Here is a 15,687-nt window from a genome sequence, read left to right on the forward strand (position 1 = left end):
AAGAACTTGACTCATGTCTAAATTTAAATGTTTTTAGTTTTTACTGATTGCTTTATGATGGCCCCTCCTTGCACCCCCACGTCGCATATCCCCACACACACACACACACACACACACGAGAAAGCTGTGCTGTCACTGTGGCAGTCGGGGAGATGTCAGCCAAATCTTCTTTTATACAATTTGGCTACCTAAACCACAAAGAGTTCATTTGCAAAAAAGCGTCTAAAAGAAAACATAAAGCAGTGTTTAAATTCTGCTACGCAAAGCTTACTGAGACGACTGGAACCAAGTCAAGCTTTCATCGACATTTAGAAAGGAAGCATAAAGAAAGTTAAGCTAAGTGCAAGTGATGATGGCAAAGTTTGCTGTACCAAAACTCATGTTCACCCCATCCCCAATCCCCATAGTACTGGGTGAAAGATTATGGAATCTACCGCCGCTTCAATATAATTATTTGTAGCGAATTAGCTCTGAGGGGAAATATAAATAATTATTCATAACTCATTATGATTATTCATTATGATTAATTATGAATATTTGAATCAGTTATATAGATTAACTTGATATAGCTACATTAACAACAATCATTCAATCAGTTCATCCTAAGGACGTTCAGTATTGATTATTAATTTAATTCTTAGAAAAGTTTTCATGGCCACAGAAAAATAATTATTTCTTTGAATTTACCTAAGCACTTAATGCTTAAAGCCATTTTGCTGCGGGGAAGAGTTGTGGTGGTATAGTTAGTAGGCTGGAGTGTTGTTGCCGCAAAGCTGACGAAACGCTGTTATTTTCATCCGGATTGCAGGTCCACTTTGTTCAGCCTTCCTAGGGACGGGGGTGCGTTGCAGTGCGTTTAACATACATATGCTGCCCATCATAAATCAAAGCACGAGACAGACAGGGGTCGGAGGAGAAGGCCGGAAAATGTGACATAATGGACAATATTTGTCTGTATTTGCAATACACGAGCCGCGGTTCAGCTGCGCGAGACAAACACTGCCAGTGTGAATCCACAACGGGCGCGCGCGGCTCCCGCTGCACATTTCACGGAGGAAAGCTTCCACAATCTTCACGAGTTCAATGAAGGATTTGCACAACGGCTTGTCCTGAAAGATAGATTTAAAAACAGAAGCTGTTTACGGGCCAAAACCTGTAAGTGTGATTTATTTTTCGGCGATGTGTTTTCCTGTAATAGTTCATATTGTTAATTGTACGTTGTAGCAAGGAAGTACACAGATGACAACGCTGTTTGGCTCTGCAAACGAGTCTGTTAAATGCTCATTCATACCTAACGTTATCCGACAAACACCTAATGTTACAAACTTTTTTTAAAATCTCAACAGCGAACTTGGCATTAGTGTAAATTATTCTTTGATCTTTTATGTATTGTTTATCTACAGGCATGCTAAACATGGTTCTGTGTTTGATTTGGCTACTAGTAAAGCCAATGTTTAGTGTTCGTTTTGGGTTAATAGTTCTTGCGACAGATATTTGGCTATAATCGTTCTAAAAATACAAAAGGAACAGTGCCATTCAGTAGCGATCACTAGATCCGCAGTCTTTACTCTTGAGGAATGAACAGGTTCTGCTCGATCATCTTCACTAAAATTGTCTGGGTCTGATTCGGGCTCAAATTGGTATGGTTTTATTGACGCCATTGTTTCTAATACTACCCAAAGCACACTCTACCGGTAAAGGTAAGGGGCGTGACGTTTCCGACAAACGTGCACTAGGCGGTTAGCAAATCACAACACAATGGGCCAGCAAACCAATCTGAGCCCATTGCGTATTTTTGAGGGACTGGCTTCATACAACCCGGAAACCATCAGACCGTTTTTACAAGGAGGGACAGAGCAGTGTAGAATAAAGGTAAAATATATGAAAAATAATGCAGTTTTTTAAAAACGATGCATGAACACATGTTACAGTGCACCCCACAAACACAATCAAGCCTTCAAAAGAATGTGTTTTACCAGCCCTTTCATAAACTTCTTTGCCTGAACAAAGAGTTTACAGTTTTACTAACTACTTCTGTTTCGTACTTTACTTGCATTTAGCCTGAGCTGTAGAAGACCGTCCAAGGTGAAATCGCAGGTGAAAGTTTGTGGGTTCCGTCCGATGGCTTTGACGTGGCGATTAAGTTCTTCTGCATTGGATGAAGAAGAAATTATAATTTAGCTTAGTTGCTTCGAATCCATTGAGGATGAGAAAATTGCACGTGGCGTGCAGAGTCTGGGCTTTCTGGTCTTTGGCTCGGTGTGTGTAGAGGCCTGCCATGTGGGTGGCCTGCGGGGCGGGAGCCCACAGACACAGCGGGTCGTGTCCGTGAAGCAGGAGAAGAGAGAGAGGGAGGAGAGATTGCATCGCTCCTTAAAAAGGTCTGCAAGAGGTCACCGCCTCTTCAGTCACAGAGCCAAACGTATTCAGGCTTTCAGAGGGACCGTTTTACGATCCTTTGTCTCAAGCAGATCCTTTGCCAATTGGTTGCTGCTGAAGGAACTGTTAAAGTTTCTTGTAATACTAATATGTTGCACAGGTATCGACATATCCTATACACAATCATTCAGATCTTTAGATTACAACTTCGTAGACACCAAACATGCCATACCCATGATTTTTGTTAACCATAGTATGCAAATCTGAAACATAAATCCAACAGAGATTGAATTAATACATAGACCAAATCCTATAAAAACAAGTCATGAGATGGATATATGTTTATATATTTCTCAAGTGGTTATGTATAGGCTATATGGATTAAAAAAAATGTATTTGTCTTTTTCAGAAAGACAGTTTTAGCTCTCTGCACATTCCTTTGAGTCGTAAACCTTATCAGTTTCTAGGTTTCCTGTAACCAGAGAGCTCTTCCTTGCTCTCATGGGCCTTTTCGGGGATGGATCCATAGACTTTCAGAGTGAGCTCTACGAATTGCTTGTTAAATTGGACAAATAATTGTGTTTGATTTGTCTCAGTCGCTACATATGTACAGGTGCTGGTCATATAATTAGAATATCATCAAAAAGTTGATTTATTTCACATATTCCGTTCAAAAAGTGAAACTTGTATATTATATTAATTCATTACACACAGACTGATATATTTCAAATGTTTATTTCTTTTAATGTTGATGATTATAACTGATAACTAAGGAAAATCCCAAATTCAGTATCTCAGAAAATTAGAATATTACTTAAGACCAATACAAAGAAAGGATTTTTAGAATTCTTGGCCAACTGAAAAGTAAGAACATGAAAAGTATGAGCATGTACAGCACTCAATACTTAGTTGGGGCTCCTTTTGCCTGAATTACTGCAGCATTGCGGCGTGGCATGGAGTCGATCAGTCTGTGGCACTGCTCAGGTGTTATGAGAGCCCAGGTTGCTCTGATAGTGGCCTTCAGCTCTTCTGCATTGTTGGGTCTGGCATCTTTCTCTTCACAATACCCCATAGATTTTCAATGTCTGGCGAGTTTGCTGACCAATTAAGAACAGGTATACCATGGTCCATGGTACTGGTTGCGTAAAACCTTAAACCAGGTACTGGTTGCGTTGGCACTGTGCAAGGTGTGCAGGTTGGTGTGCACGTTGTGCAGGTGCAAAGTCCTGTTGGAAAATGAAATCTGCATCTCCATAAAGTTGGTCAGCAGCAGGAAGCATGAAGTGCTCTAAAACTTCCTGGTATACGGCTGTGTTGACCTTGGACCTCAGTGGACCAACACCAGCAGATGACATGGCACCCCAAACCATCACTGACTGTGGAAACTTTACACTGGACCTCAAGCAACGTGGATTGTGTGCCCCAGTGAACATAACTTTGGACCACTCAGCAGCAGTCCAGCCCTTTTTGTCTTTAGCCCAGGCGAGATGCTTCTGACGCTGTCTGTTGTTTAAGAGTGTCTTGACACAAGGAATGCAACAGCTGAAACCCATGTCTTGCATACGTCTGTACGTAGTGGTTCTTGAAGCACTGACTCCAGCTGCAGTCCACTCTTTGTGAATCTCCCCCACATTTTTGAATGGGTTTTGTTTCACAAATCTCTCCAGGGTGCGGTTATCCCTATTGTTTGTACACTTTTTTCTGCCACATCTTTTCCTTTCCTTCGCCTCTCTATTAATGTGCTTGGACACAGAGCTCTGTGAACAGCCAGCCTCTTTTACAATTACCTTTTGTGTCTTGCCTTCCTTGTGCAAGGTGTCAGTGGTCGTCTTTTGGACAACTGTCAAGTCAGCAGTCTTCCCCATGATTGTGTAGCCTACAGAACTAGACTGAGAGACCATTTAAAGGCCTGTGTCTTCAATATTGAACCTTTTAACTATATTCTAATTTTCTGAGATACTGAATTTGGGATTTTCCTTAGTTATCAGTTATAATCATCAAAATTAAAAGAAATAAACATTTGAAATATATCAGTCTGTGTGTAAGGAATTAATATAATATACAAGTTTCACTATTTGCATGGAATTAGTCAAATAAATCAACTTTTTGATGATATTCTAATTATATGACCAGCACCTATATATATATATATATATATATATATATATATATATATATATATATATATATATATATATATATATATATATATATATATATATATATATATATATATATATTTATATATAGTATACTATATATAGTATAATATATATATATATATATATATATATATATATATATATATATATATATATATATAGTATACTATATATAGTATACTATATATATACGCTTTTTTCACTAAACAAACATTCAAGCAGAAAGCACAGGCCCTCTGTCAGTGTCAGTTGGGTGTTTCTGTCCTCCATAGACCGTAAAAAAAATATGGACTCACTGAAGAAAAGTGAAGCCGCCAAAGTCTGAATATGGCGCTGACATCTTGTACAGATTTGAGACAGAGTCTGCGCAGTAGAGAGTAGGATGTAGAGCCGCGATATCAAAAGCCAGTCCACACTCGCAGATGCAGAACAATTCATTATGTTGGTGTTAAATAAACAGTTATGGAAATGTAGAAATTAAAGCTCCTTTCAAAAATCCTGTGGCTCAGAGACAACTTCACTCAGCGAAGCATCTCAGCTGTCAATCATGACGTAAGCCAATCATATGCATATTACACATTTTATCATAAGTGTGTCATGCAGTGTGGGGACTTAAAATGGTCTTGGTCTTGACTCGGTCTCTGCCTGTCTTGGTCTTGACTTGGTCTCGACCCTTCAAAGTCTTGGTCTTGTCTTGGTCTCGGTTTAGGTGGTCTTGACTACAACACTACTAAATAGTTCTTTCTAGAATTAGATATATATATGTATTTTTTTCCTCAATTCTACAAAAAACACCCCATAATGACAACATGAAAGAAGTTTGTTTGAAATATTTGCTAATTATAAATGTTGGAAAAAAATCATATGTACATAAGTATTCACAGCCTTTGCTCAATTCTTTGTTGAAGCACCTTTGGCACCAATTACAGCCTCAAGTCTTTTTGAGTATGATGCTACATCTATTTTTGGGCAGTTTCTCCCATGCTTCTTTGCAGGACCTCTCAAGCTCCATCAGGTTGGATGGGGAGCGTCAGTGCACAGCCATTTTCAGATCTCTCCTGAGATGTTCAATCGGGTTCAAGTCTGAGCTCTGGCTGGACCACTCAAGGACATTCACAGAGTTGTCCCGTAGCCACTCCTTTGTTATCTTGGCTGTGTGCTCAGGGTCGTTGTCCTGTTGGAAGATGAACCTTCGCCCCAGTCTGAGGTCCAGAGCTCTCTGGAGCAGGTTTTCATCAAGGGTGTCTCTGTGCATTGCTGCATTCATCTTTCCCTTGATCCTGACTAGTCTCCCAGTTCCTGTCACTGAAAAACATCCCCACAGCATGATGCTGCCACCTCCATGCTTCACTGTCGGGATGGTATTGGCCAGGTGATGAGCCGTGCCTCTTTTCCTCCAGACATGACGCTTGCCATTCAGGCCAAAGAGTTCAATCGTTGTGTAATCAGACCAGAGACTTTTGTTTCTCATGGTCCTTCACGTGCCTTTTGGCAAACTGCAGGCGGCCTTTTACTGAGGAGTGGCTTCCGTCTGGCCACTCTACCATACACGCCTGATTGGTGAAGTGCTGCAGAGATGGTTGTTCTTCTGGAAAGTTCTCTCTCTCCACAGAGAAAGCTGGAGCAATGACAGAGTGACCATCGGGTTATTGGTCACTTGGTCCATTTTGGAATAAGGCTGTAACACAACAATTTGGAAAAAGTGAAGCGCTGTGAATACTTTCTGAATGCCCTGTACATTTAAAAGGGGAGCAAAAGCTCAAGTAAATTTTATCAGACCTTTGTCAACTTTAATAACATAAAACTAAATTTCCCAACAACAAAATTGTGGCCAGTGAAAATGCTGAGTGGCTAGTAACTTTGGAAAACTTCTAGCCACAGTGGCTGGTGAGCAAAAAAGTTAATGTCAAGCCCATGTCATATCTATGGTGATAGTGTATTTGCTCTGTAACAGTGCAGAGATTAAAGTGTCCCTATTATGCTATTTTAAATGTTCCTAATTTTGTTTGTGTATTAGAAACCAAATGCCTATTATCATACTTTATTTCAGCTCTGGATCTTCTTCAGCACTTATACTCACTCAGTGATACAAACAGTAAAAAGTCCTCAACCTTTTGACGTGCCTCAAAGTGTTGTTTTTCTTTATTTGTTGTGCACGTTGACCTTTTACATCCACAAACAGCTGTATAACACACGGCCTGAAATGTATTATTTGTATTAAATGTAGTATTCGAAAAAGCATAAAAGGGACACTATATATATATATATGTATATGTATAAATACAATATATATGTATATGTATATATATAAGCGGCCCCTTTAAGAAACAGGACATCGCGCGCACTGAGGATGCGCAGAAGAGAGAAGCGCGAGAGACGGTCAGAAACTTCCACACTCCAGCTCAGGTGGTGGCGGTAATGCACCGAAAGCTGATCTGACAACCGGCATTAAATTAAGAAGAAGAGACGAGCCGAGAAGAAGCTCTGAAACTTTCACCAGATTGAAGCTGAAAGCGACGCTGTTAACGATCGTGAATGAAGGACAAATGTGGAATCTTTCCCCGGATGCCTTATATTTCCAGTCTGCAGGTGAGAGATGTTTCTCAGATTACAGAGTTTAACATTAATCAGCTCCAGAGTTTACATGTTAAAGGACCAATGTCATGAAATGTGTGTCCTGGTTTATTATTAGAGTGTAATAATATGTTGGCAGAGAGTTTTTCACAGACTCTGACTCTATTACACCAATAAAATGTGCTTAATGTGCCACTTTACAGAAGATCTCAGACATCAGCATAATGAATGAGGGGAAAACAGGGAACTTTTGGAGACAAAGAGGCTTTTCAGCAGCTCAGTTAAACATGATGGTCCTGTTGTTTCTCTCAGACTTTGGACAGAAGTTGTACAAACCTTGTTTTAAATGCAATTTATTGTATTGTATTGTATTTATTGTAACTTGTATCAAAATGCTCCATATTCCTGATAGAAAACATGTGTTCGCTTAATGTAAGTGTATATAAGTAATCCAACATAAATTCAGTAATTTATCTTTGATTTCTCCAGATCTGGTCCTGTGGGCGTCAGTATCTCACAGTGATCACAGTTCACACCTGCAGTGAAGCCCCTCCCACAACAATTCACCAATAAATACTGGGAATATTCACATCATCCTACAAGAGAAGGACAAACTCCAGGTGTAGCAGCTGAAATCTGTGTGACTGTTAAAGATGGAGTTTATTAAAGAGGAGATTGAAGATATGAGTGGTCCAGAACCATCCGGAATAAAACATGAAGATACTGAGGAACAAACAGGTTGGTGTCCATTCTAGGGCAGGACCAGAATATTTGTTCCGGTGGGTTGATATTCGATTTTCAGTTTTGGGATTCAAATATTCAGGGGGCTTTTTTCTCGCAAATACGTCATCCTCTTTGAAACGGTTCTCATTCGTGCTTGAATATGTTTACACTATAAAATCTGGCGAAATACAATACTCTTTTTTTTATTTATTTATGTATCTATTTAACAATTATCTGATATAGCCTTGCCGTGTTTAATAGGATGGACAGTTGAATAGTAATCCAACCTCGTTATACTTAATAAATATATTTGCTTCTTCTTAGCCAAGTATTCCCTGCAACTGAGTATTCTCTGTCTGAGTGCACAACTTGCGTTTTGGATTAAGCAGCGTTGGTTTGACATTGTGGATAATAGAATATTAGAATCAAAATGTTTTATCCTTTTTTACCCGTTAGGGTAAAAGATGTGACGGTGAGGAAATTTTCCCTAACGTCACATTACAGCGCTTGTGCACTGTCCGGCTGTGCGCATTTTACTTTCGGTTTAGAATTAGCGCCAATTTGGGGGCGGGTTGCTTGAATTGTGGGTTCATTAGTCCATTATTCTTAATGAAAAACACAACAACAAAACCATACAATGTCAAACTCCCTTAAATAGGCGCTTTTACATTTCACTTTGAAATCAACTCTTCCGCGATCATCTTGTCAGTCAGCTTTTCCCTCTCTGATAAATGAAATCTGACTTGTGCTGCGACTCTTGTTCGGTTGACACTGCACATTCAGTTTTTAATCTAGTTAATCTGTTCTCTAACTAAACTAAGGCTTTCCTGTAGCTCAAACAATAGAGCAATGGCGTGAGCAATGCCAAGGTCTAAGGTCATGGGTTCGATTCCCAGGGATCGATTCAACAGGGTACCCGCGGGATCTCAAAAAGTCTTAAATGTCTTTAAATTCAAAATCAAAATGTTAACGCCTTAAAAAGTCTTAAATTCGCTGAAGTATTGAGTTCTAGGTCTTAAATAATTTTAAACGGGTCTTACTTTTCCTACGTCCATGTAACGCTACCTCTTGCTCATTGAAATGCTCCCGCAGCGTTTTAGAGAGAGAGTGTGTGTGTGTGTGTGTGTTGTAGTTCGTTTTTTGCTAGTGAGAGACCAACATGCATGTTATATTGCAGCCAATCAGCTTTCCTGTTATTGGCGCGAGGCTCTTTCGGATTGTACCACAAACACATAAAACAGATTTTATTCTTCAGCTGACAGTTCTCCAGTTCTTCCAGTTCCGCGATCGTGAAAGCAAAGGCGAATCTTTCTTACCTGCCATGTCACATAATGACCAATGATCATAAAAGTATGATATGCCCGATAGCACTAAAAAAAGAGTTTAAAAAGCGATGTAAACCCCGAACTCATTCGCTACTGACAAACGGACCAATGTCAGACTGGCCGCGGATTCTGTGCAGGCGTTTCCCGCCTGTCAGCGCTGGTGCGGGTGTACTGAATCTAGACACATTACTGTAGGTCTTAAAGTGAAAGCAACCCAATATAGCCTAGCCTATACCCCCTCCTCTCTGTGTAGTTAATATTAATCAAACAACAACAATGGGGAAAAACAAACAGTAGCCTACCTAAACTTAAAGCACTGTTTGTATCTGTATATTTAAGTTGTATTTATTTATTTGTCCTATTGTCAAACAAGATTCATGCATTTTGTTTGTTTTATTGCCATGTGTGACTATTGTGCATCTAACATAATGAAATGGTAAATGTGGCATCCTAATTATGAAAAAACAAAACAAAACAAAAAGAAGTGCACATTTCTGAAAATGACCACCACAAAATCAGTAATTTTGATCTCACAAACAAAATGTATATACATACACACACACTACCGGTCAAAAGTTTGAGACTGGTAAGAATTTTAAAAATGTTTTTAAAGAAGTCTCTTCTCACCAAGGCTGCATTTATTTGATCCAAAATACAGCAAAAACAGTATTATTGTGAAATTTTTATTTTACAATTTAAAATAACTTTTATATTTCAATATATATTTTAAAATGCAATTTATTTCTGAGATTCAAAGCTGAATTTTCAGCATCATTACTCCAGACTGTAGAGTCACATAATCCTTCAGAAATATTTTTTTTTTACTTTCTATTTCAGATAAATGCTTTTCTGGTGGATGGGTACATGGTTCAGAGTAATGATGATAAATTCAGCTTTGATCACAGGAATAAATGACACTTTACTATTTATTCACATAGAGAACAGGCACAACAGAACTGTCACAATATTACAGCTTTTTTGTATTTTTAATAACATAAATGCAGCATTGGTGAGCAGAATGTAAAAACATTAAAAAAATGTTAACGTTCTCAAACTTTTGACCGGTAGTGTGTTTGCATATTAATCCTGGTGGGATTGAGCTATGAGGAAGTGCAAGTTTACTAATACTTTTTTCAATTTGAATAAATTAATATGCCTTGCAAGTAATTTTGTGATTCTGCATTTCCTTTTTGTAAAAAAATTTTTTATTGCGTGATATAGGTTTTAAATTTAATTCATAATGGTCTTGAAAAGGTCTTAAAAAGTCTTACATTTGACTTGGTGAAACCTGCAGATACCCTGAAGCAAGCACTGACAAAATGTAAAAAATGTGTACCTAGAATGCAACGTAAGTCGCTTTGGTTAAAAGCGTCTGCCAAATGCATAAATGTAAATTATATTTACTACTATAATATTTCAAAATGATGGTGGGGGTGGTGCCGCGGTGGGCAAGTGATGTAACCAGTGTTCTGCCTGATCAAAGTAACCAGAGCATGTGAGCGTAGCAGTGTGGGGCACAGCTCAATATTCTGCTCTATGCCAGCTCGTTCCACTCAATCGCTCAAGGCCCAAGTGAACACTACACTCATGAACCGCTCACTGTATTGCACTATACTTGTAGAAAAAAATTTGTTTCATATTTATGTTTAAATATTATAATATTATTTTTTATATAATTTTATCTGTTGATTATGAAAACGTGAACAGCATGAGTATAGGACACATAAGATGCACAATATGTTGGGAGACAGTGGATCAGAAAATATTTTGACCACTTCTTTAAGTTTTGTTTTGTAGAAAGCCTTTCTTTAAAGTGGATTTTGTTTTGTATAAATTGTATCTTAATTTTGATCAATGTTTCATCAACCAATTTGCCTAGATTTAATAAATATGCAAATATAGCAGATATAACAATATAATCATGGCGCTAATCATGTACTAGAGCGTGTCTAATTAATGAACCGAAACTCAAGAAATATGTCTGTAGAAAGCTTGAAATGTCTACTTTTAAACAGAACAATTCAAAACGAAAAGAAATGGTGCAAGTACTCTCTTGGTACATCCACTACCATTACTGGAGAGTTGACGAGTCGGCTTCTTCAACTTCATCTTTGCAACCGATAATGACAAAGAAAAAACCTAGTTTATTAATAAAATAAAAATAATTATATTGTCTCCTTGCTATTTTTGACAAATTCATTACTTTTGCTGTTCTTTGTGGCAAGCTTTATGCATTCGCTTGAGTGCGGAATAGGCTAAACGCTCGTTTAGAATTCTCTCCAGTATATATTTAAGTAATTCAATTAGCCTAATATAAATGTGTACTTAGTCATCAACTAATGGCTTAAATGAACAAATACTAGTCCAGTAGAGAACTTTAGTCAGGGGCAGCCCTACTAATTTCACATATTTTCAAACCAGCATATCACAGAGGGAATTATGGGTTGAGCGAGAGGGGGTGAGAGGAATGAGCGAGCCATGCAGCCAAACGAAGGAAGCGGGCCTTTGAAATTCTGGTGGCTAAATGTCAGAAGAAATAGGTTTTAACTTATGCGGTGGTGTACAAAGTATTCCATATTGATGCATTTGTAGCCAGTGCGACCTTCAGTTTTGAGTGTTAATAAAGAAGCTAAGATGATTTCCAACATACATTTTATCTGGTTGTTGTCGTCTTGGTTTTGTTTTGTTTATGTATTCAGCTCCCACATCTATTGAATCCTTTTTTTAAAGGGTTGTTTTGCCCTACATTAGGGATGTGACGGTGAGGAAATTTTCCCACCGGTTAATCTTCGTGTGACAACACCGGTAATACCGATACCACCGACGGGGGCTTTTAAATCACTAATTCTATTTAACCGAAAGTAACATGCACACGACCGCTCGGGCTTTCATAACGCAACTGAAAACTGAACTGAAAACGCGCCAGTGCGCACACACAGTGAATGACAGCTTGTCTGTAAATGCATGCTCTGTGAGGCCATGAATGAATGACCGTTCATTAGTAAATGCGCGCCCTAGTCAATCAGCTCTCTAGTTCAGTATTCAGGGCACTGATCAGGCATTGATCGGTATATGATTGAGACGCACGCCACGAATGAAAGACAGTTCGTCCGTAAAGCCTTGTTTAAGCCCGGGTATACTTCGGCCGTCCGCGTTCGTGCACGTCTGCATGATGTAATTTTCGTCATGCAGAGGGCTCACAGCTGTCTGTGTGCAACAGCGCATGCGCCAGCAGTACAGAAGAGTCCACTAGGTGGCAATACGCACAGTGTTGAGCACAGTGTTCCGCTGTCGAAGAAGAGTGTGAAAAGACCGGTTTAAAAACAACATGCTTGGGAAAAAAAAGAGAAAAACACGACAATGGACAGCGAACTCCACGAGCATTTGTGCGAAGAGATTAGAAAGTACCCACATTTGTACAATTCATGTTTGAAGGAGTATAAAAACGTGTTTAGGGTGGCAAATTCATGGAGGGAGATGAGCAAAAATATTGGAATACTGCCCTCCGATGTCTGGTAGAGCATAGAATTTTTTTTTACTGCGCATGTGTTGAATGCGATCATCCGCGCATATCCTTGGTGTATTATACTTTGAAAGACGCGCGTGACGCGTATAGTGAAGTATACCCCGGGCTTTATACTCGACGCGTCCGCACGAGTGCGAGGGTCCGTGTGGCAAAAATGACGTCATCGCAGAGTCAGTCAGTGATGCGGAGGCTTGCGGACAAAAGTAAACAATGCATGCTCTGTGCAGCCGTGAACATTTTACTTTCGGTTTTGAATTAGTGCCAATTCGGTGGCGGGTTGCTTGAATTGTGGGTTCATTAGTCTATTATTTTTCATGAAAAACAACAACAAAACAAATGACAAACTCCCTTAAATAGGTGCTTTTATGCTTCGATTTGATACCAAATCTTCCGCAATCATCTCAGACAGCTCCTCGTTCTCGTGATGAATGAAAAATGATGAATGACTCCTGCCGAGACTCACGGTCGGATCATGCTTTATTAAGCAAACACATTGTTTTTTTTTTTGTATTGTCTGTTCTCTAACTCCAACTAAATTATTTTATTACTACAAAAAAAAATCATAACGACTGTGGGGCGGTGCCACGGTGGGCAAGTGATATAATTTGTGTTGAGTCGTAGCAAGCCTACTCTACATAAAACACAAAAACGTTTTACGTCTTACCTGTTAGAATTAGTTTTCAGGCAGATGCAAAGACACATAATAATAGTGACTAGAAATGAGCATGAAAAGTAAAAATTAGAGACAATAATATGTTCAGCCCCCCACCATCTGAAGCTTCGATTATTCAGTGTTGATTACTGCCGCGAAGCTCAAAAAAATGGTATTTGGACCAGCCCTAGTCCATTCTTGATTCTTGTTGACTGTTTTAGTAGCTGTGAAATAATAATCAGTATATGGAGGATAAATGATAGAGAAATGCATCTAAATGATCATAACCCAATTTCAATCCCATTGACAAGTGAATGACAGAACTGACTTTTGCACATCAAAGATACTTGATACTCACACAGACAGATACAAGATGTGTTGTTTTCTGCTAAGTGTCTTTTAATTTTCACATTTAACCTCATTGAACTGATTCTGACTGATTTATATGTTTATTTTAGACCAGATGGAACTGAAGGAGCAACAACACAAACTAAATGACATGAAGAAACTCTGTGACTTCAAAACGCAAGGAATAAAAGCCAATAAGCTGCACACCTGCTCTCAGTGTGGAAAGAGTTTCGGGAAAAAAGGAAACCTTAACAGACACATGAGAGCTCACACCGGAGAGAAACCGTATACATGCACTGAGTGTGGAAAGAGTTTTTCTCGTACATCAGTTCTCAAAAAACATCTGCGCATTCACTCTGGAGAAAAACACTGTGATCAGTGTGGTATAGATTTTAGTTTGCCATCACAACTAAAACAACACCTGAAAGTTCATTCAGATGAGAAGCCATATTTGTGTTCTTTGTGTGGAAATGTATTTCCAAGGCTGGACAGTTTTAAACTGCACCAGAAAATACATAGTGAAGTGAAAGATCATGTGTGTTGTGACTGTGGGAAGAGCTTTACTACATCTAGTCATCTGAAACGGCATCAAAGAGTTCACACTGGAGAGAAACCGTATACATGCACTCAGTGTGGAAAGAGTTTTTCTCAAGCATCAGGTCTCAGTAAACATTTGCTCCGTCACTCAGGAGAAAAAACATTCAACTGTGATCAATGTGGGAAATTTTTTATTTTGTCATCAGATCTAAAAGACCACCAGAAAGTTCATTCAGATGAGAGGCCTTACGTGTGTTCTCTCTGTGGAAAGAGTTTCCCACGGATGAAGAGTTTTAAACAGCACCAGAAAACACATGATGAAGTGAGAAATCATGTGTGCTTTAAATGTGGGATGAGCTTTACTAGAGCCGACTGTCTGAAACGGCACCTAAGAACTCATACTGGAGAAAAACCTTACAAGTGCTCATACTGTGACAAGAGTTTCACTCGGTCTCCACACCTGAAAACACATGAGAGACTTCATACGGGAGAGAAGCCGTAACACTGTACTCTGTGTGGGAAGAGTTTCAGACATTTATCATGCCTTTATGAAGAAAAAAATAATGTTTTTGAGCAACATTTGTTTTCATGTCAAAAAGTAAATACTTTGAGATAAAATATGCAGTTTTTCCACTTGACATTTAGATAGTTATTTTTTTAATTGGATATATTTGTGTAATTTAATTATTTACTAAATGTACTATATTGTATACAAGCTTCTGATTGTACATGCAATTATGAAAAAATAAAACAAACATCTTGATGGATCTATTTAATTAACACAGAATGAGTTATATACTGTAGTTGTAATCACATTAACAGGCTTTTTTTATCATTCTATCTTAATTCTGTAATAAATATGTCTGGGATGTACAGTACTATCGTCAACCAAATGGTTGGAGTTTTTGGAAACTTCCGGTCTCGGCTACAACTACAGTGTTTGAAGGCGGGTTAAAGTACACATTGTTCACAGGCAGCCAATGAAGACCATAGGCTGGTATTATGCGAATTTGTTACCAGAGGGTGGGCCAACTCCATTTAAAACCCCACGGATTAAGAATAGGAAGTAATTTAAGTTCATGTGCATGTAAAGGCAGGCGTCCAAAATCTTTTGGCAATATAGGAAGCATGTCGTTGGTTTTTCACTGTTATGCTGATTATACCCCGCTCTATATTTCTTTACGCCCTGGTGAAACGTACCAATTCACAAAATGAATGGCATGCATAGCTGATATTCAAAATTGGATGACTAGTAATTACCTACAACTTGATTCTGAAAAAAAAAACTTTCTAATTATTGGACTGAAAACCTCTGCACGAATACTGTCTAACACTTGATGGCTGCTCTGTCAAGTCCTCGTCGTCAGTGAGGAACCTGGGTGTGCTCTTTGATACCAATCTCTCATTTGAAAGCCCCATTTCTAGCTTCTGTAAAACTGCATTCAACCATCTTAAAAATAT

General features: G+C 38.7%; 1 protein-coding gene across 3 annotated transcripts; it reads left to right on the forward strand.

The window, feature by feature from the left end:
• The first annotated feature begins 6,978 nt into the window (after positions 1-6,978).
• On the forward strand, positions 6,979-15,112 carry LOC307129910 (uncharacterized protein). Of its 3 annotated transcripts, none has more exons than XM_079822711.1 (3): positions 6,979-7,130; positions 7,605-7,853; positions 13,800-15,112. In XM_079822711.1, exons 2-3 carry the CDS (start codon positions 7,769-7,771, stop codon positions 14,726-14,728), a joined length of 1,014 nt encoding a protein of 337 aa, XP_079678837.1. In that variant the 5' UTR covers positions 6,979-7,130; positions 7,605-7,768; the 3' UTR covers positions 14,729-15,112. The 3 variants fall into 3 exon arrangements, with proteins under 3 accessions (XP_079678837.1, XP_079678838.1, XP_079678839.1); XM_079822712.1 differs by having other exon boundaries at positions 7,319-7,853; positions 13,800-14,998; XM_079822713.1 differs by lacking the exon at positions 6,979-7,130 and having other exon boundaries at positions 7,813-7,894; positions 13,800-14,998.
• Positions 15,113-15,687: the final 575 nt, after the last annotated feature.

The sequence above is a fragment of the Gobio gobio genome, assembly GCF_949357685.1.
Source record: "Gobio gobio genome assembly, chromosome: 8".
NCBI classification, from domain to species: domain Eukaryota; kingdom Metazoa; phylum Chordata; class Actinopteri; order Cypriniformes; family Gobionidae; genus Gobio; species Gobio gobio.